The 27,956-nt window shown below is 37.7% G+C and overlaps 1 protein-coding gene across 1 annotated transcript in view; it reads right to left on the reverse strand.

Moving 5' to 3' along the window:
• Nucleotides 1-8,395: 8,395 nt before the first annotated feature.
• sorcs3b (sortilin related VPS10 domain containing receptor 3b) overlaps nt 8,396-27,956 on the reverse strand; it is a 227,568-nt gene continuing 208,007 nt past the window's right edge. The window contains exons 25-27 of the mRNA XM_061911586.1: nt 23,654-23,759; nt 23,393-23,553; nt 8,396-10,520 (exon numbers count right to left, since the gene is read on the reverse strand). Of these exons, the coding sequence (XP_061767570.1) occupies nt 10,456-10,520; nt 23,393-23,553; nt 23,654-23,759 (332 nt within the window). The 3' untranslated portion in view covers nt 8,396-10,455. The remainder of the gene's footprint in view (nt 10,521-23,392; nt 23,554-23,653; nt 23,760-27,956) is intronic.

Here is a 27,956-nt window from a genome sequence, read left to right on the forward strand (position 1 = left end):
TTCTCTGCATCTTGGGGTTCGTCACAAAGAAACTCTGACAGATGTGCTTGATACTGTGTGTATTATTCCTACAGGCTTTGCCATAGCAACAAAAAGCAGCAAAACACTGTGTCGTATAAAAATACATTTATTTTGAACAGTTTCAAAATGTACTCACAGTAAGAAATAGGATTCAACACCATCATTAGATATCATGGATGAAACAGAATCTTATATAGCACATGCACAGTGTTTGCTAGTAGCACAATGTTAGGCCTATACAGTAGAACAAAGAGTGTGGTATTGTTTATTTGATGTGCCCAGTAAAGCTTTTACCAACTCACTATGACAGAACATTTGCTCACCCTAATAATGTACACTAAAGTTTATTATTGTTTTGATTTATTTGTACAATGAATCAGGGCATGCAAGTGTAAAAATCCAAAATAAAAACAATGAGGACGTTGTTCAAAACTTTACAATGATCAAAGAGATTTACATTCTTTCTTATCGTATTTACAAGATTGTGTTGATTTCCTTCCAATTTAACAAACTTTAAAGAGGCCGCTCATGAGGATTTTGTAGGATTTTGTACAAAAGTGATGTGAGCTATCGACATACTTGCCAACCCTCCCGGATTTTCCGGGAGACTCCCGAAATTCAGCGCCTCTCCCGAAAACCTCCCTGGACAAATTTTCTCCCGAAAATCTCCCGAAATTCAGGCGGAGCTGGAGGCCACGCCCCCTCCAGCTCCATGCGGACCCGGGTGACGTGTCGACAGCCTGTTTTCACGTCCGCTTTCCCACAATATAAACAGAGTGCCTGCCCAATGGCGTTATAACTGTGGAATGTGGTTTTTGGTTTATTATGTGGGTTTATTGTTAGGCAGTTTCATTAACGTCCTCCCAGTGCGGTAACAACACACAACAACAGCAGTCACATTTTCGTCTACTGTAAAGCAGTTCGTCTGCCGTAAACAGCAATGTCATGACACTCTTAAACAGGACAATACTGCCCTCTACTGTACATGCATATGTGACAATAACATATACTGCTTTTAGAGCAGTGGTTCTCAACCTTTCTTCAGAGATGTACCCCCTGTGAACATTTTTTTAATTCAAGTAGCCCCTAATCAGAGCAAAGCATTTTTGGTTAAAAAAAAAAAAAAGATAAAGAAGTAAAATACAGCACTGTCGTCAGTTTCTGATTTATTAAATTGTATAACAGTGCAAAATATTGCTCATTTGTAGTGGTCTTTCTTGAACTATTTGGTAAAAAAGATATACAAATAACTAAAAACTTGTTCAATTATAGATAACGATTTCTACACATACTGCGATGAGGTAGCGACTTGTCCAGGGTGTACGGCGCCTTCCGCCCGATTGTAGCTGAGATAAACACTAGCGCCCCCCGTGAGCCCAAAGGGAATAAGCGGTGGTAAAATGGATGGATGGATAGCGGTAAATATACTCCTCCCCTCTTAACCACGCCCCCAACAACACCCCACCCCCAACCACGCCCCTCACCCCTCACCTCCCGAAATCGGAGGTCTGAAAGTTGGCAAGTATGGCTATCGATTATTTTAAGAAATTGAGTATTAATCAAGTAATCAGATAAAACCTGCTTTATATAGTTTTGATGCGTATTTTAGTGAAAATAGTTAAAATAAACATTTTTATGCTTGGCATCACTTTTTCTTAATAGGTAGTAATCAAAATTGACGTACTTTAAAAATGTGATCATTAATAAAAATGTGAAAGAATAATTAAAATATACAGGAGAGGCTAAAAGTTTGGACACATTTTCTCATTCAATGTGTTTTCTTTATTTTCATGACTATTTACATCAGGGGTCACCAACCTTTTTGAAACCAAGAGCTATTCTTGGGTACTGATTAATGCGAAGGGCTACCAGTTTGATACACACTTAAATAAATTGTATTTCTGTCCGTCATTCCGTCGTACATTTTTTTTCCTTTTACGGAAGGTTTTTTGTAGAGAATAAATGATGAAAAAAACACTTAATTGAACGGTTTAAAAGAGGAAAAAACACAAAAAAAATGAAAATCAAATTTTGAAACATAATTTATCTTCAATTTCGACTCTTTAAAATTCTAAATTCTATCGAAAAAAAGAAAAAAACTAGCTAATTTGAATATTTTTGAAAAAAAAAAAAAAGAAAAATTTATGGAACATCATTAGTAATTTTTCCTGATTAAGATTTGATGACATGTTTTAAATAGGTTAAAATCCAATCTGCATTTTGTTAGGACCAAGCTATATTTTCAACAAAGACTAATATTATTTCTTCTAGATTTTCCATAACAAAAATTTTAAAATAAATTCAAAAGAATTTGAAGTAAGATTTAAATTTGATTCTAAAGATTTTCTAAATTTTCCAGAATATTTTTTTTGAATTTTAATAATAATAAGTTTGAAGAAATATTTCACAAATATTCTTCGTTGAAAAAACAGAAGCTAAAATGAAGAATTAAATTAAAATATATTTATTTTTCTTTACAATAAAAAAAAAAAAATACTTGAACATTGATTTAAATTGTCAGGAAAGAAGAGGAAGGAATTTAAAAGGTAAAACGGTATATGTGTTTAAAAATCCTAAAATCATTTTTAAGGTTGTATTTTTTCTCTAAAATTGTCTTTCTGAAAGTTATAAGAAGCAAAGTAAAAAAAATAAATGAATTTATTTAAACAAGTGAACACCAAGTCTTTAAAATATTTTCTTGGATTTTCAAATCCTATTTGAGTTTTGTCTCTCTTAGAATTAAAAATGTCAAGCAAAGTGAGACCAGCTTGCTAGTAAATAAATACAATTTAAAAAATAGAGACAGCTCACTGGTAAGTGCTGCTATTTGAGCTATTTTTTAGAACAGGACAGCGGGCGACTCATCTGGTCCTGACGGGCCTGCTTTATAGCAAAGTCATTGACATTCAATTAATAAAAAAAAGCACATTCTGTAACTGTATTATAAACATATTATCAATTGTGTACGCAATTTATCATTTAAAAAGTTATTATTGGCGAAGAAGTGTTTGACATTCGGACAAACAACTCATTCAGCATCAATGTTCAAACCGTAGATACGCTAAGATGTGTTTGAATAAAACTTCTGTTATGCGAGTCAAGCATAAAAGGATGGTGTTAGTTGCCTGCCAAAACGGACTTTTAGCTGGTTTCTGCTTGTTTTTTTGCAGGGTGCTTTGATCGCATCGATATACAGTAGTACTTAAAAAATAAAAAAATGACATAATTGCACACTATTTGTCTTTTTAAGTTTAAAACGACAAACTCTTGAAAGCTTCTGTTCTTCCCTAGAGGCCATTATCTCTATTTCCCCTTCTTAACTGTTTTCCTTTGAGCCATTTTTCTCCCCTCCGCCACCACTCTCATGAGCCATCTTTTGCAGCAGCTGTGTCCGCGTATTTTAAGATTGCACACACTTTTATTAGTTACGCTCATTAAATAAAGTAGCAGAAATCAAAGCTTTTTCTCTCACCAAATTAATGCAGTTTTAGTTATGAGCTGTCACTGAATACTGAATTCGCACAAAAACAAGACATCAGTGTACGTTAGGGATGTAACGATATTAACATACCACGGTTATCGTCACCAAGATAATCACGATTAGGATTATAATTATTGCAATATTGTTGATAGTACTCATAAAGTACCCATGCACACCTTGAAATCTTTTCACCAAGTTATTTTTCTTTTAAATAATTGTAAACACACTGTTAGAAAACCCACTGTTGTGCCTATTTTACATTTCTTATGCTCCATTAATAGTGTTTTAGTCGTAGTATTTTAAGTGTTTTATTGGCTAAGCTTTTATTGGTTTGTACTGAATCACTTTTAGTTTATTTAAATGCAAAGTTCTAAACAAATTAATATTATTAATATTTATTTCTGTCAGACGTTGCGGCGTTCTAATTTTTTAAGCGGTCCTCGAACACACCGTAAAAAGACATGGTATTTTTCTGAGTATAGAACGATCACTCTGTCCTGAGCATACTTATCCTGAAAATCTCCCGGGACAAATTTTCTCCCGAAAATCTCCCGAAATTCAGGCAGAGCTGGAGGCCACGCCCCCTCCCGTTCCATGCAGACCTGAGTGACGTGTCGACTGCCTGTTTTCACGCCCTTTTTTCCACAATATAAACAGCGTGCCAGCCCAATGACGTTATAACTGTAGAATGATCGAGGTTTTTGGTTTCCTATGTGGGTTTATTGTTAGGCAGTTTTATAAAACGTCCTCCCAGTGCGGTAACAACACACAACAACAGCAGTCACGTTTTCGTCTGCCGTAAACAGCAATGTTGTGACACTCTTAAACAGGACAATACTGCCATCTACTGTGTATGCCTATGTGACAATAACATCTACGGCTTTTTTAGCAGTGGTTCTCAACCTTTTATCAGAGATGTACCCCCTGGGAATTTTTTTTTAATTCAAGTACCCCCTAATCCGAGTAAAGCATTTTTGGTAAAAAAAAAAAAAAAAAAAAGATAAAGAAGTAAAATACAGCACTATGTCATCATTTTCTGATTTATTAAACAGTGCAGAATATTGCTCATTTGTTCTGGTCTTTCTTGAACTATTTGGAAAAAAAGTTATACAAATAACTAAAAACTTGTAGAAAAACAAACAAGTGATTTAATTATAAATAAAGATTTCTACACATACTGCGATGAGTTGGCGACTTGTCCAGGGTGTACCTCGCCTTCCGCCCGATTGTAGCTGAGATAGGCACCAGCGCCCCCCGCGACCCCGAAAGGGAATAAGCGGTAGAAAATGGATGGATGGATGTTGAAAAATAAAGATGTGATTCAATTATAAATAAAGATTTCTACACATACTGCGATGAGTTGGCGACTTGTCCAGGGTGTACTCCGCCTTCCGCCCGATTGTAGCTGAGATAGGCACCAGCGCCCCCTGCGACCCCAAAGGGAATAAGCGGTAGAAAATGGACGGATGGATGGAAATAAAAATAACTAAAAACATGTTGAAAAATAAAGATGTGATTCAATTATAAATAAAGATTTTTACACATACTGCGATGAGGTGGCAACTTGTCCAGGATATACGCCGCCTTCCGCCCGATTGGAGCTGAGATAGGCACCAGCGCCCCCCGTGACCCCAAAGGGAATAAGCGGTAGAAAATGGACGGATGGATGGAAATAAAAATAACTAAAAACATGTTGAAAAATAAAAATGTGATTCAATTATAAATAAAGATTTCTACACATACTGCGATGAGGTGGCGACTTGTCCAGGGTGTACGCCGCCTTCCGCCCGATTGTAGCTGAGATAGGCAACCCCAAAGGGAATAAGCGGTAGAAAATGGATGGATGCACAGCTGTAAATATAGTCCTGCCTTCTCAACCACGTCCCTCGCCCCACCCCCGACCACGCCCTTCCACCCTACATTTTATATTGATATTAATTATGTGTCTATCGCGATATACAGATAACGTTTTATCGGCCCAGCCCTAATTAATGCTATATTTTTTTTAGAATAATCACATGAGTTAAAGGCCTACTGAAATGAGATTTTCTTATTCAAACGGGGATAGCAGGTCCATTTTATGTGTCATACTTGATCATTTTGCGATATTGCCATATTTTTGCTGAAAGGATTTAGTAGAAAACATCAACGATAAAGTTCGCAACTTTTGGTCGCTAATAAAAAAGCCTTGCCTGTACCGGAAGTAGCAGACGATGTGCGCGTGACGTCACGGGTTGTGGAACTCCTCACATCTGAACATTGTTTACAATCATGGCCACCAGCAGCTAGAGCGATTCGGACCGAGAAAGCGACATTTTTACCATTAATTTGAGCAAGGATGAAAGATTTGTGGATGAGGAAAGTGAAAGTGGAGGACTAGAAAAAAAAGAAAAAAAAAGACACAATGAAACACTGCACAAGAGCGTTTCTGACACTTTAATACGGGATTTAAAGTGTGGCTGTCACCACGAGAGGCTAAAGCTTATAAATGTTGTTTATTTTAATCACACTTTCTCTGTCCCCAACGTTAAGGACACCTGCAACATTATAAGAAAAATATCTGTGTCACGTCTATGGGATCGTGTTTTGTTTGGGTCATGTTTGGTTTTGTTTTTTGGACATTCAGTTCTTGTTCCTGCACTTCGTTGTTCGTCTTATTACCATAGCAACTTATTCGTTTTCACCTTGTCCTCATGTCTCACACCTGTTTGCACTCATCATAGCTATTATTTAAACCGGAAGTTGCCAGGAAGTCAGCCTGGCGACTTTATACCTCAACTGCCATCATGCCAAGCCATGCTGCTTAATTATTCTGTCCATGCCACGTAAGTTTTAGTTTTTTTTAAATCAGGGGTCACCAACGCAGTGCCCGCGGGCACCAGGTCGCCCGTAAGGACCAGATGAGTCGCCCGCTGGCCTGTTCTAAAAATAGCTCAAATAGCAGCACTTACCAGTGAACTGCCTCTATTTTTTAAATTGTATTTATTTACTAGCAAGCTGGTCTCGCTTTGCTCGACATTTTTAATTCTAAGTGAGACAAAACTCAAATAGAATTTGAAAATCCAAGAAAATATTTTAAAGAATTGGTGTTCACTTGTTTAAATACATTCATTAATTTGTTTACTTTTGCTTCTTATAAGTTTCAGAAAGACAATGTCTTTCTGAAACTTAAAAATACAACCTTAAAAATGATTTTAGGATTTTTTAACACATTTACCTTTTTAAATTCCTTCCTCTTCTTTCCTGACAATTTAAATCAATGTTCCAGTAAATTAATTTTTTTTTACTGTAAAGAATAATAAATCAATTTTAATTTAATTCTTCATTTTAGTTTCTGTTTTTTTCGACGGAGAATATTTGTGAACTATTTCCTCAAACTTATTATGATTGAAATAAAAAATAAAAATATTCTGGCAAATCTAGAAAATCTGTAGAATCAAATTTAAACCTTATTTCAAAGTCTTTTGAATTTCTTTTAAAACTTTTGTTCTGGAAAATCTAGAATAAATAATGATTTGTCTTTGTTAGAAATATAGCTTGGTCCAATTTGTTATATATTCTAACAAAGTGCAGATTGGGTTTTAACCTATTTAAAACATGTTATCAAAAATAAATATTTATTGTGAAAAAAATCATTAAGTGTATCCACAAAAATAAATATCATTAATTATTAATAATAACAGAGTGAAAGGTAAATTGAGCAAATTGGCTATTTCTGGCAATTTATTCAAGTGTGTATCAAACTGGTAGCCCTTCGCATGGTTTCAAAAAGGTTGGTGACCCCTGATACAGTGAGAGCGATTCAGATGTTATCAGACAAATTTACTAGGATAATTCTGGAAAATCCCTTTTCTGCGTATTGTGTTACTAGTGTTTTAGTGAGATTATATGGTTGTAGCTGTACAACCTGAAGATCGGCCCCGCACCTTTCTTCAGCACCAGTCGACGGGTGGTGGCGATGCCCATCTCTGCCCTTCGCAAGGGACCCTCTTGGAAACACGATCTTTGGAAATGATCGCTGCATAATACACTGTACTTTGTGTGTGTGGTCCAATCCAACCGCTCTGTTCCATAGTAAAGCTTCAACGTCATCTTTCGGGAATGTAAACAATGAAACACCGGCTGTGGTTGTGTTGCTAAAGTCGGCCGCAATACACCGCTTCCCACCTACAGATTTCTTCTTTGACGTCTCCATTATCCATTGAACAAATTGCAAAAGATTCAACAACACAGAAGTCCATAATACTGTGGAATTATGCGATGAAAAGAGACGACTTATAGCTGGGAACGGTGCTGGAACAAAATGTCCTCTACAATGCGTGACGCGCACGTGTCATCATACCGCGACGGGAAATTTAAAATTGCAATTTAGTAAACTAACCCGCCCGTATTTGCATGTGTTGCAATGTTAATATTTCATCATTGATATATAAACTATCAGACTGCGTGGTCGGTAGTAGTGGGTTTCAGTAGGCCTTTAACTTGTTGTTATTGACAGCCCTAGTTTCATGTCCTAATAGTCAACCTATTTTTAACATTTTTTACTTAAAAATTGCTAATCAGGTTCTGATTTATTTTACTTTCAGCCCAGCAAGTCTAAAATATTTTTTTTCAGTTCAAGACTAGTGTGGGCTAGAAAAAAAAAAAGTACACATTCAATGTAATATGAAGCTGTTCCATAGTAAAGCTTCAACTTCATTTTTTGGGAACGTAAACAATGAAACACCGGCTGTGTTTGTGTTGCTAAAGTCGGCCGCAATACACCGCTTCCCACCTACAGCTTTCTTCTTTGACGTCTCCATTATCCATTGAACAAATTGCAAAAGATTCAGCAACACAGATGTCCAGAATACTCTGTAATTATGCGATAAAAAGAGAAGACTCATAGCTGGGAAATGTGCTGGAACAAAATGTCCTCTACAATGCGTCACGCGCACGTGTCATCATACCGCGACGTTTTAGCATGATACTTCCGCGCGAAATTTAAAATTGCAATTTAGTAAACTAAAAAGGCCGTATTGGCATGTGTTGCAATGTTAATATTTCATCATTGATATATAAACTATCAGACTGCGTGGTCGGTAGTAGTGGGTTTCAGTAGGCCTTTAACTTGTTGTTATTGACAGCCCTAGTTTTACGTCCTAATAGTCAACCTATTTTTAACATTTTTGACTTAAAAATTGCTAATCAGGTTCTGATTTATTTTACTTTCAGCCCATCAAGTCTAAAACAATTTTTTTCAGTTCAAGACTAGTGTGGGCTAGAAAAAAAAAAAAAAAGTACACATTAAATGTAATATGAAGCTGTTCCATAGTAAAGCTTCAACGTCATCATTCGGGAATGTAATCAATGAAACACCGGCTGTGTTTGTGTTGCTAAAGTCGGCCGCAATACACCGCTTCCCACCTACAGCTTTCTTCTTTGACGTCTCCATTATTCATTGAGCAAATTGCAAAAGATTCAGCAATACAGATGTCCATAATACTGTGGAATTATGCGATGAAAAGAGACGTGGGTTTCAGTAGGCCTTTAACTTGTTGTTATTGACAGCCCTAGTTTTATGTCCTAATAGTCAACCTATTTTTAACATTTTTTTACTTAAAAATCGCTAATCAGGTTCTGATTTATTTTACTTTCAGCCCAGTGAGTCTAAATTTTTTTTTTTCAATTTAAGACGAGTGTGGGCTAAAAAAAAGAAAAAAGTACAGATTAAATATAATATGAAGCTGTTCCATAGTAAAGCTTCAAAGTCATCTTTCGGGAATGTAATCAATGAAACACCGGCTCTGTTTGTGTTGCTAAAGTGGGCCGCAATAAACCGCTTCCCACCTACAGCTTTCTTCTTTGACGTCTCCATTATTCATTGAACAAATTGCAAAAGATTCAGCAACACAGAAGTCCATAATACTGTGGAATTATGAGATGAAAAGAGACGACTCATAGCTGGGAACGGTGCTGGAACAAAATGTCCTCTACAATGCGTGACGCGCACGTGTCATCATACCGCGACGGGAAATTTAAAATTGCAATTTAGTAAACTAACCCGGCCGTATTGGCATGTGTTGCAATGTTAATATTTCATCATTGATATATAAACTATCAGACTGCGTGGTCGGTAGTAGTGGGTTTCAGTAGGCCTTTAGCTTGTTGTTATTGACAGCCCTAGTTTTATGTCCACCTACAGCTTTCTTCTTTGACGTCTCCATTATTCATTGAACAAATTGCAAAAGATTCAGCAACACAGATGTCCGTAATACTGTGGAATTATGCGATGAAAAGAGACGACTTATAGCTGGGAACGGTGCTGGAACAAAATGTCCTCTACAATGCGTGGCGCGCACGTGTCATCATACCGCGACGTTTTAGCATGATACTTCCGCGCGAAATTTAAAATTGCAGTTTAGTAAACCGTATTGGCATGTGTTGCAATGTTGATATTTCATCATTAATATATAAACTATCAGACCGGGTGGTCGGTAGTAGTGGGTTTCAGTAGGCCTTTAACTTGTTGTTATTGACAGCCCTAGTTTAATGTTCTAATAGTCAACCCATCTTTACATTTGTTACTTAAAAATTGCTAATCGGGTTCTGATTTATTTTACTTTCAGTCCAGCAAGTCTAAATTAGTTTTTCTGGGGTTTAAGTGTGCTAAAAAAAACAGTACACATGAATATGTAACTTACGTTTTTGTACAACTTCCTACTAAAATTCCTCATGTGGCCGTGCAAGAGTTCTTATGCAGTCTCGCTTGGTGGATGAATCCTTATCAAGTAGTGTAAAGAAGATATTTACTTTTATTAGGCATTAGAGTTGAAAAGATGATTTACAGTATAGCGACCATCGGCATGGACTAAGCACTAATGTAGTAAAAAACAAAAAGCTAATAAAGCGAACAATTTGCAGCACAATTGATAGACGACAATCTGTACTTACAGGTCAACAGTGTGCATGTCTTAGACGTTAGTACAGTTTGGGTATTCCCTGGTTACAATTCTCTCCATGTTCCTTCCTGCTGTTCCTAGAAACAAGAAAAATAGATTGGTCAATACAACTCATCACAAGTCCTGGTCGGAAATCCAATTTGGGCAGCTTCTCAACACATTAGGCAGACAAATGGTGGTCCCCAGGGGGGCGTGGCCTATCGCCAAGTTAGTGAGGGAGAGTCGATGAATGTGCACGAGCCAGGCAGTTTGAAATGTACAGATGCTAGCTTGTTTGAAAGGCATACTTGCCAATCTTGAGACTTCCGATTTTGGGAGGTGAGGGGCATGGTTAGGGCTGTGAATCTTTGGGTGTCACACGATTTGATTCAATATATATATATATATATATATATATATATATATATATATATATATGTAAGAAATAATTGAATTTCAGTGTTCATTTATTTACACATATACACACACATAACACTCATCTACTCATTGTTGAGTCAAGGGTTGAATTGTCCATCCTTGTTCTATTCTCTGTCACTATATTTCTAACCATATGCATGCACAGCTAGACTCTCTGGCGGTGATGTCGGAGAGAAAAACTCCTAGCCATTATGGACAACACCTCCCACCCACTACACTCGGACCTTGCGGGAAGAATGAGCATGCTCAGTGGAAGGCTCAGACTCCCAAAATGTAACACGGAACGACACAGGAGGTCATTCATACCGACAGCCATTAGACTGTTTAATGCATATGTTCCTTGACTGCACTTAAATGTAGAATATATTTATATTATTCATATATTAAATATATTATCCATCCATCCATCCATTTTCTACCGCCTATTCCCTTTTGGGGTCGTGGGGGTCGTTGGCACCTATCTCAGCTACAATCGGGCGAAAGGCGGGGTATACCCTGGAAAGTCGCCACCTCATCGCGGGGCCAACACAGATAGACAGACAACATTCACACTCACATTCACACACACAAATATTTATTAATATCATTGTTTATTGTGAGCGAACTGTGGTGCTGAATTTCCCCCAGGGATCACTAAAGTACATTCTATTCTACTCTATGTACAGTAGACGGCAGTATTGTCCCGTTTAAGAGTGTCACAACATTGCTGTTTACGGCAGACGAACTGCTTTACGGTAGACGAAAACGTGACTGCTGTTGTTGTGTGTTGTTACGGCGCTGGGAGGACGTTAATGAAACTGCCTAACAATAAACCCACATAAGAAACCAAGAACTCGCCCTCGATCATTCTACAGTTAAAATGTCATTGGGTAGACACGCTGTTTATATCGTGGGAAAGCGGACGTGAAAACAGGCTGTCGTCACTCAGGTCCGCATGGAGCTGGAGGGGGCGTGGCCTCCAGCTCCACCAGAATTTCGGGAGAATTTTTTTCTCGGGAGGTTTTCGGGAGAGGCGCTGAATTTCGGGAGTCTCCCGGAAAATCCGGGGGGGTTGGCAAGTATGGTCCCTGGACACATGAAGACTTAAATTATGACCAATGTATGATCCTGTAACTACTTGGTATCGGATCGACACCCACATTTGTGGTATCCTCCAAAACTAATGTAAAGCATGAAACAGAAGAAAACATGTTTATTACATTTTAATAGAAGTGTAGATAGAACATGTTAAAACAGAAAATAAGCAGACATTAACAGTAAATGAACAAGTAGATTAATAATTGATTTTCTACCACTTGTCCTTAATAATGTAGACACATAGAATGATAATTGACACAATATGTTACTGCATAAGTCAGCAGACTAATTAGGAGTCTTTGTTTGCTTACTTACTAATAGAAGAAAAGTTTTTTCGTACATTAACTATTTTATTTAAGGGCAAGATTGAAATAAGAAACATATGTTTCATGTACCCTGTGATTTTTTTGTCAAAATTAAGCAAATAATGCCATTTTTTGTGGTCCCCTTCATTTACAAAAGTATTGAAATACATTTTGGTTCGGTACCAAAATATTGGTATCGGGACAACCTACTTACTACCCACTGAAAATGACTCATCGCAGCCATTGTGTCAGGCTTACCCCTGACAGTTTGGTTGTGTTTTTTAGTTTTTTCCTCTGTGTTTGGCTCTATTTCCTGTTTGTGCTGTGTCCCCTCAACTGTGCCGGATTGGCCCCTGGCCACACCTGGTGTCAATCAGCCAGGTACTATTTAACCCTGCTTTGTCCTCCACTCGGTGTTGGAGTATTGTCGTGTCGCTGCTAGCTATATGCTGTAAGCTATTCTCTGGATCCTGATTCCTGTTCCCTGCTTCCAGTTTGTTTGTTCCTGGTTCCTGGTTTGTGTTTCGTTTTTATTTTTAAAATTTTTGGACATTAAATTATGTTTTCTTATTCAATGCCTGCCACCGTGTCTGCATCTTGGGGTTCGTCAAAAACTCAATCTGACACATTGTAGATGTCCGAATAGCTGTGAGTACAGTATACCTCAGGAGTAGGGAACCTATGACTCTCGAGCCAGATGTGGCTCTTTTGATGACTGCATCTGGCTCTCAAGAAAAATCTTAGCTGACATTGCTTAACACGATAAGTAATGAATAATTTATCCAACGCCCTTGACGCGAATCCCTGAGGGGTGATGGACGGCTGGGCAGTGCCTGAATAGCTTGTAATAACAAAATTACTTGTACTCGTTTTAATTGATGATGTTTTTTGAACGGGTCGCCAAAAGTTGTTTATTGGGCTCAGGAATTTGACACTTAGCAAGAGATCTATTATCTGATCAAGCTCTGTCTCCTGTGTCTTTGATGTAACATGTGGACTTTAGTTGACCTGGGCATATGTGTCATCTATTCTTGACCCCCAACAGAGCTAAATTGTTCCCCTTCTGGGCAAACGACACCCTCTCCCCTTCACAGGACCTTGGGCATTCATTCCACTGGGGTACTGTATGTAAATGAGCATGGGGGGTGGGACTTCTGAGAATGTATAATTGTCATGTCAAATTCTAAAGGAGTTAGAACAAGCCTGGAACGAACGGATGTGTCGTTCTGGTTTGGTCTCGCTTTGCAAAGGTTGTTATTATTTGTTTGTTACTTTAATAAATCATTTTAAAGCTATTTGTCACTAAAGGATCGTCTTTAAGAAATTTCCACGACAAGCTGCAGCCCGCCACCGTAGCCCCCACTCCCTCCCTTATGTTGCAAGTCTGGAGTTGTATGTTGTGATACGTATATATGCTTTGCTCAATAGTTTTTTTTTCCCATAGCTGTTCTGTGAACCTAACACTGTTTGTTTGTCTAATCAAATAAATCAGTCAATTAACAAAGTTTTGTTGTTCTTGGACAAAAACAATACCTACCTAGCTAATTACGTTGGTAATCACAGTGTCAAAATATCCGTTTTCTACTACACCTGTTCAAGGAGTTGCATTCATGGTAAGAAGTATTTTATTTATAATTGGTTAGCTTCAGAATAACAATGTTAATTAAAAATAATAAGAGACCTACAATAGTCTAAAAAAGTTGGTCTTACAAAAAAAAAATGCAGGCATTTAGTTATATTCAGTGTTAAAAAAAAACTATTCTATGGCTCTCACGGAAATACATTTTAAAATATTTGGCTTTAATGGCTCTCTCAGCCGAAAAAGTTCCCGACCCCTGGTATACCTCATAATACAAAAACAAACACGTAAGTCAATCCAAATGTATTCTTATAGTCTTGTCCCCTTGCTGAAATGGGTGTAAGGGGTGTACTTACTTTAGCTCCACGTCAAATTGGAGAGTTGTGTGAATGTCAATGCAGTGAACAATGAATGCATCACGACAAACAAGCCCGACTGTCTTTTATGGCTTAATAAAGTCTGCCAACTTGTACTTAAAATGCAACAGAAGTCCATCCATCCGTGTTGGCAATCACGCAGGTCACTGACATGTAATTGCTACTTGCAGAGATTACATTAGTCAATCAAAATTGTAACCGTCCTATCCAGTTTCCGTTGTTCGAATCGTCATTTTAACATTTTAGGGATTCTGCTTCTCCCATGTCTTCTCACCCTCACACAGACGGCAGAAATGAGAGAAGGTTAATGGATTTTTTTTTTCTACGAGTGGCGTCAGTTAGTCCTTTAGAGTGGGAACACCTCATTTCGCTCAAGTTAATCAACGCAATTCATTAAATGAAAAATAAAACAAATATCACATCCTGGGAGGAATATTGGGTTTAGCATAATCTTATTGTTATTTTGCTTTTAAAAACCAATGACCTGACCGCACCTTAAAACAAGCCTTACTAATTGTTTTAGTATTGTAGTAATATTAAACTTAAAGAAGGATTCAACAAAAAGAACAGAGATCTTAATTAGTCTATTTTTAGGATAACTATTTTCATGTTAGCACGTTGCACAAATCTACATGCATCAACTGAGCATATTTAGGGACCGAATGTCCCTTTGGGAAAGAGGACCCTATTGTGTTTCTAAGGTTTTATTATTATTATACCGCCGCCTCTTTGAGCTGTAATTTGACCCCCTTAACATGCTTCAAAACTCACCAAATTTTACACACACATCAGGAAGGGCTAAAATTACGATCTAATCTAAAAACCAAAACCCAAAACTCAAAATTGCGCTCTAGCGTCTCCTAGGAAAAAAAACACGGACACAACTGCTTGTAACTTCCATTAGGAATGTTGTAGAGACAAGAAACAAAAACCTTTATGTAGGTCTGACTTAAACCTAGATTTCATACACTCACATCCTTCAGCAAAAATCAACAAAAAGTTGTCAAAAACCCCTTCAAAACAAAAGTTTCCTAAAAATATGTAATTTTTGCCTCTTTCAGCTGTAATTTGAACCCCTTAAAATGCTTCAAAACTCACCAAACTGGACACACACATCAGGACTGGCGAAAATTGCAATCTAATCAAAAAACCAAACCCCAAAACTCAAAATTGCGCTCTAGCGCTACCTAGGAATAAAACACAGACACAACTGCTTGTAACTTCCAGTCGTAGAGACATGAAACAAAAACCTCTATGTAGGTCTCACTTAGACCTACAATTCTTTAATTGACATCCTTCAGCAAAAATCAACAGGAAGCTGGCAATTACCCCTTCAAAACAAAAGTTTCCTAAAAAATTTAATTTTTGCCTCTTTCAGCTGTAATTTGACCCCCTTAAAATGCTTCAAATCTCACCAAACTGGACACACACATCAGGACTGGTGAAAATTGCAATCTAATCAAAAAACCAAACCCTAAACCCAAAATTGCACTTTAGCGCCACCTAGGAATAAAACACAGACAAAACTGCTCCTAGGAAGAAAACACAGACACAACTTCTTGTAACTTCCGGCCGTAGAGACATGAAACAAAAACCTCTATGTAGGTCTCACTTTGACCTACATTTCTTTAATTGACATCCTTCAGCAAAAATCAACAGGAAGTTGGCAAATCCCCTTTCAAAACAAAAGTTATGTAAAAACCCGTCACCTTTTTTCAAACATTATCTCCTCTGAGCGCGTTTGTTGTGTCGGCTTCAAACTCACACAGGAAAGAAATTGAACCCTTCTGATTAAAAGTTGCGCAAATCGTTTTTCAAACTGCTCCGGTTTTCATTTTACGAGCCTAACGATGGTTAGGAATGTCATAGAGACATGAAACATAAACCTCTATGTAGGTCTGACTTAAACCTAGATTTCATACACTCATATCCTTCAGAAAAAATCAACAAAAAGTTGTCAAAAACCCCTTCAAAACAAAAGTTTCCTAAAAAATGTAATTTTTGCCTCTTTCAGCTGTAATTTGATCCCCTTAAAATGCTTCAAAACTCACCTAACTGGACACACACATCAGGACTGGCGAAAATTGCAATCTAATCAAAAACACCAAACCCCAAAACTCAAAATTGCGCTCTAGCGCCACCTAGGAATAAAACACAGACAAAACTGCTCCTAGGAAGAAAACACAGACACAACTTCTTGTAACTTCCGGTCGTAGAGACATGAAACAAAAATCTCTATGTAGGTCTCACTTAGACCGACATTTCTTTAATTGACATCCTTCAGCAAAAATCAACAGGAAGTTGGCAATTACGCCTTCAAAACAAAAGTTTTGTAAAAACCCGTCACCTTTTCTCAAACATTATCTCCTCTGAGCGCGTTTGTCGTGTCGGCTTCAAACTCACACAGGAAAGAAATTGAACCCTTCTGATTAAAAGTTGCGCAAATCGTTTTTCAAACTGCTCCGGTTTTCATTTTACGAGCCTAACGATGGTTAGGAATGTCATAGAGACATGAAACATAAACCTCTATGTAGGTCTGACTTAAACCTAGATTTCATACACTCATATCCTTCAGCAAAAATCTACAGAAAGTTGTCAAAAACCCCTTCAAAACAAAAGTTTCCTAAAAAATGTCATTTTTGCCTCTTTCAGCTGTAATTTGATCCCCTTAAAATGCTTAAAAACTCACCAAACTGGACACACACATCAGGACTGGCAAAAATTGCAATCTAATCAAAAAAACCAAACCCCAAAACTCAAAATTGCGCTCTAGCGCCACCTAGGAATAAAACACAGACAAAACTGCTCCTAGGAAGAAAACACAGACACAACTGCTTGTAACTTCCGGTCGTAGAGACATGAAACAAAAACCTCTATGTAGGTCTCACTTAGACCTACATTTCTTTAATTGACATCCTTCAGCAAAAATTAACAGGAAGTTGGCAATTACCCCTTCAAAACAAAAAATTTGTAAAAACCCGTCACCTTTTTTCAAACATTATCTCCTCCGAGCGCGTTTGTCGTGTCGGCTTCAAACTCACACAGGAAAGAAATTGAACCCTTCTGATTAAAAGTTGTGCAAATCGTTTTTCTAACTGCTCCGGTTTTCATTTTACGAGCCTAACGATGGTTAGGAATGTCATAGAGACATGAAATATAAACCTCTATGTAGGTCTGACTTAAACCTAGATTTCATACACTCATATCCTTCAGCAAAAATCTACAGAAAGTTGTCAAAAACCCCTTCAAAACAAAAGTTTCCTAAAAAATGTAATTTTTGCCTCTTTCAGCTGTAATTTGATCCCCTTAAAATGCTTCAAAACTCACCAAACTGGACACACACATCAGGACTGACGAAAATTGCAATCTAATAAAAAAAACAAAAACCCCAAAACTCAAAATTGCGCTCTAGCGCCACCTAAGAATAAAACACAGACAAAACTGCTCCTAGGAAGAAAACACAGACACAACTGCTTGTAACTTCCGGTCGTAGAGACATGAAACAAAAATCTCTATGTAGGTCTCACTTAGACCTACATTTCTTTAATTGACATCCTTCAGCAAAAATTAACAGGAAGTTGGCAATTACCCCTTCAAAACAAAACATTTGTAAAAACCCGTCACCTTTTTTCAAACATTATCTCCTCTGAGCGCGTTTGTCGTGTCGGCTTCAAACTCACACAGGAAAGAAATTGAACCCTTCTGATTAAAAGTTGCGCAAATAGTTTTTCTAACTGCTCCGGTTTTGATTTTACGAGCCTTCAAAGAACGGCTGCGCTGCTGCCGTCTCAAGATGGCCGCTTAAAAGCAGGAAGCACCAGCAGAGAAGGTATGTACTGTGCGGGTAAAGATATGTTGACTGGGTGAAAGAAGGAGGCACCAGTTTGACTCCAGCATACAGAGAATGTAGGTAATGTGCAGGTAAAGATATGTTGTCTGGGTGATGGCAGGAAGCACCAGCGTGTATGGGGGACAGAAAGAAGCACCAGTGTGACATCAGGATGCAGAGAAGGTAGGTAATGTGCAGGTAAAGATATGTTGAATGGGTAAAGGCAGGAAACACCAGCAAAAGTCGATCCTGTCCATCGCTGCTTGCAGCTTTAATTTGACATTGAATCACTTTGTTTTAAAAAAAAAATACTACCTTGGAATATTGGAAACAAATCAATTTTGTGTTTTTTGAAAAATAAATAATTTCTATATAGTACTGTATATACGCTAAGTTGTGCAAATCACTGAACTAAAAGAACAAACTAAGTTTGATTTATGTTTTTAAAACATCTTAATTTTGATCTAACATTGTATTTTTGAAGTCTTTATACTTTTGTAATAATTTTTTTTCTTCTGTTCTTTGCAATTGTGGCAGACGTCATAAAAACATAATAGGGTTTTTTCTGTTATTGAACAACAATGGCCTACATTATTTATTTGCTCGACAATGAAAACATTTACAATGCTTTGATAAATCTATTTTTGAAATGGTGTTTTTAATTAAAAAGGCAAATTATTGTCTGAATGCTCTCTACTCAGTTTTATGTTGTACTTCCTTAGATTGTAAACAAGTTCAGACAGAATCAGTAGCGCCTCTGCTAGTTGCAACTAAGTAGTCCACACAACTTTGGGGAAATTATCAATCAATCAATCTGTCAGGATTGTCCCTGACAGTCCGGCTATGTTTTAGTTTTTTCCTCTGCATTTGTCTTGGTTTCCTCTGTGTGTGTAGTATTTCCTGTCAGCGCTCTTATTTTGTCTGTTTCCTGTGTTCCATCCCTGAGTGCTGTGTCACCTCAGCTGTGGCTGATTGGCACCTGGCCACACCTGGTGTCAATCAGCCAGGTGCTATTTGAACCTGCCTTCCTATAGTCATGCGAAACTGGGGATTTTATAATAAAATATACAACAAAATCCCCTGAAAAGCAGGGAAACCCCCAAAAATAGGCTTGTAGGGATGAAATAGCCTCTGTGTTTTTTCCTGACCTAAGGTATATTCGGCCCTACCCCGGTATTGAGCATTGTATAACGGTTAAACCACAGTAACCTTGACTATATGTCATGCTTGGAACGCATGATGATGCGGGATCTTGTTCTCCCCAGGGATGCAAAGGACACTCCGGACGAAAACGTAAAGGTAGGATGATTTAATAAATAATACACAATACTAAACAGACAGAAATAAACCAAAGAAAAGTGTGCCGAACGCACAGGAAGCTAAGCCTAACACTTAGCACAGGGTCAGGAAACAAAAGAACAGCGTGCCAAACGCACGGGAAGCTAAGACTAACACTTAGCACAGGGTCAGGAAACAAAAGAACAGCGTGCCGAATGCACGGGAAGCTAAGGGTAACACTTAGCACAGGGTCAGGAAACAAAAGAACAGCGTGCCAAACGCACGGGAAGCTAAGGCTAACACTTAGCACAGGGTCAGGAAACAAAAGAACAGCGTGCCGAACGCACGGGAAGCTAAGGGTAACACTTAGCACAGGGTCAGGAAACAAAAGAACAGCGTGCCGAACGCACAGGAAGCTAAGGCTAACACTTAGCACAGGGCCAGAAAACAGAACGCACGGGAAGCTAAGGCTAACACTTAGCACAGGGCCAGAAAACAAAAGAACAGTGTGCCGAACGCACGGGGAGCTAAGGCTAACACTTAGCACAGGGTCAGGAAACAAAAGAACAGCGTGCCGAAAGCACTGGAAGCTAAGGCTAACATTTAGCACAGGTCCAGAAAACAAAACGCACGGGAAGCTAAGGCTAAAACTTAGCACAGAGACTGGAACCAGAAACACAAACGCGACTGTTGCTTACCGCAAACAAGGAATCCAGACAGACTGACGGGAGAAGGCAGGCTTAAATAAAGACAGTGATTACCAAAACACAGGTGTGCGACCGGAACAAGCGGCAGGTGAAAACAATACGTAACCATGGTGACAAAAACAAACAAGGAAGTGCAACCAGGAACTAAAGAAGTCCAAAACGAACAGAACATAACACCAAAAGACTCAAAAATCCAAACATAATATGATCCGGGCAGCGGATCAAAACACTATATTTGCTTTTTCCACATTTTGTTATGGCACTGAAGGGGTCACCAAACTACGGCCTGCAGGCCGAATCCGGCCCGCGGGAAGCCCCAAGTTAAAATATTTGAATTTTATTTTTGTATATAGATTTTTTTTAATCTTTCCTTTCTAATCCATTTTATACTGCTTGTTACTCTCGGTGTCTCCATATATATATATATATATATATATATATATATATATATATATATATATATATATATATATATACTCATCTGGTCCTTACGGGCGACCTGGTGCCCGCGGCCACCGCGTTGGTGACCCCTGATTTAAAAAAATAAAATAAAACTTACATGGCATGGACAAAATGATTAAGCAGCATGGCTTGGCATGAAGGCAGTTGAGGTATAAAGTCGGCAGGCTGACTTCCTGGGCAACTTCCAGTTTAAATAATAGCTATGATGAGTTCAAACAGGTGTGAGACATGAGGACAAGGTGAAAACTAATAAGTTGCTATGGTAATAAGACAAACAAGGAAGTGCAGGAACAAGAACTGAATGTCCAAAAACAAACAAACAAACATGACCTAAACAAAACATGATCCCATAGATATTTTTTTCTTATAATGTTGCAGGTGTCCTTAACGTATATATATATATATATATATATATATATATATATATATATATATATATGGAGACACCGAGAGTAACAAGCAGTATAAAATGGATTAGAAAGGACAGATTAAAAAAAAATCTATATACAAAAATACAATTCAAATATTTTAACTTGGGACTTCCCGCAGGCCGTAGTTTGGGGACCCCTGCCGTGACATAACAAAATGTGGAAAAAGCAAAGCGCTGTGACTACTATCTGGGTGCACTGTAATCTAAGAAGTACTGTACTCGTGACAGCAGATGATGGATCTCAAGGCTTGGCGCGAACTTGATTGGAAACACTTCCATCTCTGAAGACGACGACAAGTAAGACTTTGATGGAACCCCAGAACCCGCCGGCTGGTAAATGACTTTCACCCAGCCAGCCTGAAATCAAAGATCTCGTTCGCCACGCGTAAACACACCGGCGACCACTCGGAAAGAAAGCCGCGGCTGACGAATGTGGAAGAACAGAAAGAAAGAAGTCTGCATTAGTTTTCACCTTGTCCCCATGTCACGCCCCTGTCCTCATGTCTCACACCTGTTTGCACTCATCATAGCTATTATTTAAACCACAAGTTGCCAAGAATTCAGCCTGGCGACTTTCTGTCAGAGCATGGACTTTGGGGTTTGGATTGTTCTTCCCATGCAAAGGAAAGTTGGCACGAGCGAGACGTGAATGTGAGTACGTATTTATTCTTAAACATTATAACTAACAAAAGGCGCGCACAGTGGCGGAGAACAAACTTGACTACTGAAAACAAAAACTAGCACAAAGGCATGACTATGGACAAAAGAACAAATGACACTGACTGTGGCATTTAAACCAGGGGTCACCAACCTTTTTGAAACCAAGAGCTACTTCTTGGGTACTGATTAATGCGAAGGGCTACCAGTTTGATACACACAGGAATAGCCAATTTGCTCAATTTACCTTTAATAAATAAATCTATATATATAAAAAAATGGGCATTTCTGTCTGTCATTCCGTCCTGCATTTTTTTTTTTCCTTTTACGGAAGGTTTTTTGTAGAGAATAAATGATGAAAAAACACTTAATTGAACGGTTTAAAAGAGGAGAAAACAGGAAAAAAAAATGAAAATTACATTTTGAAACATAGTTTATCTTCAATTTTGACTCTTTAGAATTCAAAATTCAACCCCAAAAAAAGAAGAGCAAAAAAGGTGCAAATTGGAATCTTTTTGAAAAAAATTAAAAAAAAGAATTTATGGAACATCCTTAGTCATTTTTCCTGATTAAGATTAATTTTAGAATTTTGATGACATGTTTTAAATAGGTTAAAATCCAATCTGCATTTTTTTTTAGAATATATAACACATTGGCCCAAGCTATATTTCTAACAAAGACAAATCATTATTTCTTCTAGATTTTCCAGAACAAAAATTTTAAAATAAAATCAAAACACTTTGAAATAAGATTTAAATTTGATTCTAAAGATTTTGTACATTTGCCAAAATATATATTTTTAAATTTTTATCATAAGTTTGAAGAAATATTTCACAAATATTGTTCGTGGAAAAAACAGAGCTAAAATGAAGAATTAAATTAAAATGTATTTATTATTCTTTACAATAAAAAAAAAAAAATACTTGAACATTGATTTAAATCGTCAGGAAAGAAGAGGAAGGAATTTAAAAGGTAAAAAGGTATATGTGTTTAAAAATCCTAAAATCATTTTTAAGGTTGTATTTTTTCTCAAAAATTGTCTTTCTGAAAGTTATAAGAAGCAAAGTAAAATATTTAAACAAGTAAAGACCAAGTCTTTAAAATATTTTCTTGGATTTTCAAATTCTATTTGAGTTTTGTCTCACTTAGAATTAAAAATGTCGAGCAAAGCGGGACCAGCTTGCTAGTAAATAAAAATACAATAAAAAAAAAATAGAGGCAGCTCACTGGTAAGTGCTGCTATTCGAGCTATTTTTAGAACAGGCCAGCGGGCGACTCATCTGGTCCTTACGGGCGACCTGGTGCCCGCGGGCACTGCGTTGGTGACCCCTGATTTAAAAAATAAAATAAAACTTACATGGCATGGACAGAATGATTAAGCAGCATGGCTAGGCATGAAGGCAGTTGAGGTATAAAGTCACCAGGCTGACTTCCTGGGCAACTTCCGGTTTAAATAATAGCTATGATGAGTGCAAACAGGTGTGAGACATGAGAACAAGGTGAAAACTAATAAGTTGCTACGGTAATAAGACAAACAAGGAAGTGCAGGAACAAGAACTGAATGTCCAAAAACAAACATGACCAAAACAAAACATGATCCCATAGACGTGACACAGATATTTTTTTCTTATAATGTTGCAGGTGTCTTTAACGTTTTAACGTGATTAAAATAAAGGACATTTATAAGCTTTAGCCTCTCGTGGTGACAGCCACACTTTAAATCCCGTATTAAAGTGTCAGGAACGCTCTTGTGCAGTTTTTCATTGTGTCAAAGCTGTCGTTCGTCAAAGTGATGGCATTAAAAAAAAAGAAGAAGAAAAAGTCAATGCACCTCTTTTCCTGGCCTCCAGCTCTTTTCCCATGAATTCCTTCTCCGAGGGAAACTCACTGAGCTTGACCTTGGACTTGTTGTCGTTCTGACTGACCGTGCTGATCACTTCGGGCTCTTTCTCCCGACTCTCCTCCGTCTCCACGTGGATCCACGGGATTTTCCTTGCGACCAGAGAAACGGACATTTTAAAAAGCGGAGAAGAGGAAATTCAAAAACGCTGAGCTTTTTTTTTTTTTTTTACAGTAATTTGGGTAAGCACACCTTTTAAACTTGTAGATGAAGAACGCCGCTAAGCCGACAAAGACCACAGAGATCAGCACCAACATGGCCGACCCGCTGTGGAGGGCGCTGGAGTCCACCAGCGGTGCTGAAACACGCAAACATGCAGGAAAATTACCTTCAGCCATGATTTTAAAACACTCAGAACTGATTAATGTAGTAAATCATTGAAGTAGTAGACCATAGTCTCATTAATGTAGAGCAGGGGTGTCAAACTCAAATACAGAGTGGGCCAAAATTTCAAAACTGAACAAAGCCGCGGGCCAAAATTGAACAAATTAAGCTTTTAATAGGACCTAAACAAGTTTTGCAATGGATATTGAACAAGCAAAGCTTATGTTACTTTATAGTGACATGCAAAATCGAGTATCAATCAATCAATCAATCAATGTATTTTATTTCGGCAATCTTCACATAAAACAAAGAACAACAACAAGAAAATTAAAAAAAATAATATAAAAACACTCATTTGAGCAATGATTGAGCCGAAAGGGTGGAGGTTGAAGCAACGCTTATATAAACCTACCCCATCACAACAAGAACAAGGTTCAAAATATATAATCTTCTAAAACATGCTTCACTTATATTACTTTTTTTTTTTTTAAACAATATATAAGCAACATATATGTAGCACACGTCTCATATACACAGTTTAACATTTAAATCAAACATATACATTTGTACACTTTTATATATATATATATATTTTATATACACAATTTATTTAAATTCCATATAAAGTGGTAATATATACATTTTAATATAACCTATATGTATAATTATGAAATCATAAATTGTATTTATATACATATTATATATTATTGTCTTTCTAAAACAATGTTTGCTCTTCTTTCTTATATTTACTAATGATAAATGATTTAAAAAGCTTTTTAAACTGGTTTATGTTGGTGCTGTGTTTTATTTCAGTATCAAATAATAATAATAATAATAATTAAAAAAACATCAATGGCATACGAAATATATTTTGAATAAAAATGTAATGCCTCTTTTCTATTTGCAGCCCTCTGAGGTAAGTATCAAAATCAACTTTTTCCAAAGGCTAATAATACATTTGAAAATAAAATAACAATAATGAATGAATCAAACATTCAAGTAGCCAGAGAAAGTGCAAGAATAAAAACGTTAATTATTGCTCAGTTTGCTAAACTGATTTGCTTCAACACCGAATATAAAACAAGCAACGCTTATGTAACTTAACAGTGCAAAATCCATCCATCCATCCATTTTCTACCGCTTATTCCCTTTTTGGGGTCGCGGGGGGCGCTGGCGCCTATCTCAGCTACAGTCGGGCGGAAGGCGGGGTACACCCTGGACAAGTCGCCACCTCATCGCAGGGCCAACACAGATAGACAGACAACATTCACACTCACATTCACACACTAGGGCCAATTTAGTGTTGCCAATCAACCTATCCCCAGGTGCATGTCTTTGGAAGTGGGAGGAAGCCGGAATACCCGGAGGGAACCCACGCATTCACGGGGAGAACAGTGCAAAATCAACTGTCAAAAAACAAACGAAGGAATATCAATGGGATATTAAATAAAATGAAAATTAAAAGGGGGTGTATAGTGTAGCGTCCCGGAAGAGTTAGTGCTGCAAGGGGTTCAGGGTATTTGTTCTGTTGTGTTTATGTTGCGAATGTTCTCCCGAAATGTGTTTGTCATTCTTGTTTGGTGTGGGCTCACAGTGTGGCGCACATTTGTAACAGTATTAAAGTTGTTTACACGGCCACCTTCAGTATGGGTGTTGACCAAGTATGCCTTGCATTCATTGCGGTGCGTAAAAGCCGCGTATATTATGTGACTGGGCTGGCACGCTGTTTGTAGGGAGGAAAAGAGGACATGACGACAGGTTGTAGAGTACGATAAAGGCAGGCTCCTCAATATTGTTGTCCGGGTGGAAATCGGGAGAAATTCGGGAGAATGGTTGCCCCCGGGAGATTTTCGAGAAGGGCACTGAAATCCGGGAGTCTTCTGGGAAAATCGGGAGGGTTGGCAAGTAAGACTATTAGCGGTGAATGCGGTGTTACAGCAACATCGCCGCTGTATAACACCGGCGGGCCAGCTCTAATGTTATATGATATTGCCTCAAGGGCCAAATTAAATTACACGGCGGGCCAAATTTGGCCAGAGTTTGACACCCATGATATAGAAGTTCATGGTCTCTCCAGAGAGTGGTGAGGACGGCGGAAAAGATCATCAGGACTCCTCTTCCTCCTATCCAGGAGATCGCAAAAAGCCGCTGCCTGACCAGGGCTCGGAAAACCTGCAAAGACTCCTCCCACCCCCACCAAGGACTGTTTTCACTGCCGGACTCTAGAAAGAGGTTCCGCAGCCTCCGAAGAAGAACCTCCAGGTTCTGTAACAGCTTCTTCCCTCAGACTCTTGAACGCATCATAACTAAATTATCCCCTCAACTCCCCCCAAAATGGATTAACTTGCTGGAATAAAAAAGACAATATAACATACATCCATAACGTGGACACATGTGAAAAAGTGCAATCCATCTATCTGTACAGTCATCTATTTATTTATTTATTTATATATATTTATATATTTTATTTTATTTTTTATGGATGTTGTTGTGGTTTGTGCAGCCCTTTGAGACACTAGGGATTTAGGGCTATATAAATAATCATTGATTGATTGATTGATGTTTATTTATATTGCCCTTACATGGTCAGGTTGTACGCTCCTGAATTAACACACACCCAGACAGAGAAAGAAAGAAAAAAAATTAGACTGTGGTTTGACTCCTCCAAGTTAGGAGGGTCTCATTTTTTTTAACTTGACCTCCTCCGGGTACTGCAGTCCTGTATAATGACACTCGCTTGTTATAAAGCAACTTTTGGTTCAGTAAAGCATCTCCTACGTCTCCGTGTCGCCCTTCTGTCCGGACTACAATACCACATTCCATGCTTTAAAAATATTTTTCACAAAATTAAAAGACTATAAAATAATAAACATATATATTAGACTTAGACTTAGACATACACTTCCTTTTTTATTGTCATTCAAATTTGAACTTCACAGCACAGATAAGAACGAAATTTCATTACATAAGCTCATGGTAGTGCAGGATAAAAAAAGCAATAAGGTGCATATATAATTAAATAAATATATATAAATAGAATTAAAAAAAAAAAAATGTATATATATATATATATATATATATATATATATATATATATATATATATATATATAAAAGTCGGTTTATAACAAGCTAGTGTCACTATACAGGACTGCAGTACCCGGAGGAGGTCAAATAAAAAAAAAAAGAGACCCTCCAAACTTATAGGAGTCGAACCACAGTCTTATTTTATTTCCTTCTTTCTCTGTCTGGGTGTGTGTTAATTCAGGAGAGTACATCCTGACCATGTAAGGAGATGTTCGTGTGTAAGTGACTGGGAAGACAACAGATGTATACCATAATTTGTAGGTTGACGTTAAGATAACATGGCGTCTGTCCTCCAGGATAGAGCTATCACTTTCGCATTCCAAAGTCTGAGATTATTGCCTCTTCTCGTGAGAGAGTTAATCCAGTCCACGTACGAATGTCCAACTAAGACTCCCTAATTTATTATGGGCTAAACCATTATTTACTTAAAACTGGTGGTTCGCTTTCTCCAAATTGAATATAAACATTCACCATATGTAGAACATACTACGAGTTAATTAATTCACTTCGCATGTTTTCCCATATGTTATTTTGATATTGTCACGACTGGGACTTGGGCATGGATTGTTTTCCCGAGGTGCAAAGCAATTGGAGTGGACTTTGGGGTTTGTTTTTCTAGAAGGCAAAGGAAAGTTGGCACGGGCAAGAAGTGAATGTAAGTACAGAGTCTTATTTATATTCCTTCTTTCTCTGTCTGGGTGTGTGTTAATTCAGGAGAGTACATCCTGACCATGTAAGGAGATGTTCGTGTGTAAGTGACTGGGAAGACAACAGATGTATACCATAATTTGTAGGTTGACGTTAAGATAACATGGCGTCTGTCCTCCAGGATAGAGCTATCACTTTTGCATTCCAAAGTCTGAGATTATTGCCTCTTCTCGTGAGAGAGTTAATCCAGTCCACGTACGAATGTTCAACTAAGGCTCCCTAATTTATTATGGGCTAAACCATTATTTACTTAAAACTTGTGGTTCGCTTTCTCCAAGTTGAATTTAAACATTCACCATATGTAGAATATATTACGAGTTAATTAATTCACTTTGCATGTTTTCCCAAATATTATTTTGATATTGTCACGACTGGGA

This window comes from Nerophis ophidion, linkage group LG09 (assembly GCF_033978795.1).
Source record: "Nerophis ophidion isolate RoL-2023_Sa linkage group LG09, RoL_Noph_v1.0, whole genome shotgun sequence".
Classification (NCBI taxonomy): domain Eukaryota; kingdom Metazoa; phylum Chordata; class Actinopteri; order Syngnathiformes; family Syngnathidae; genus Nerophis; species Nerophis ophidion.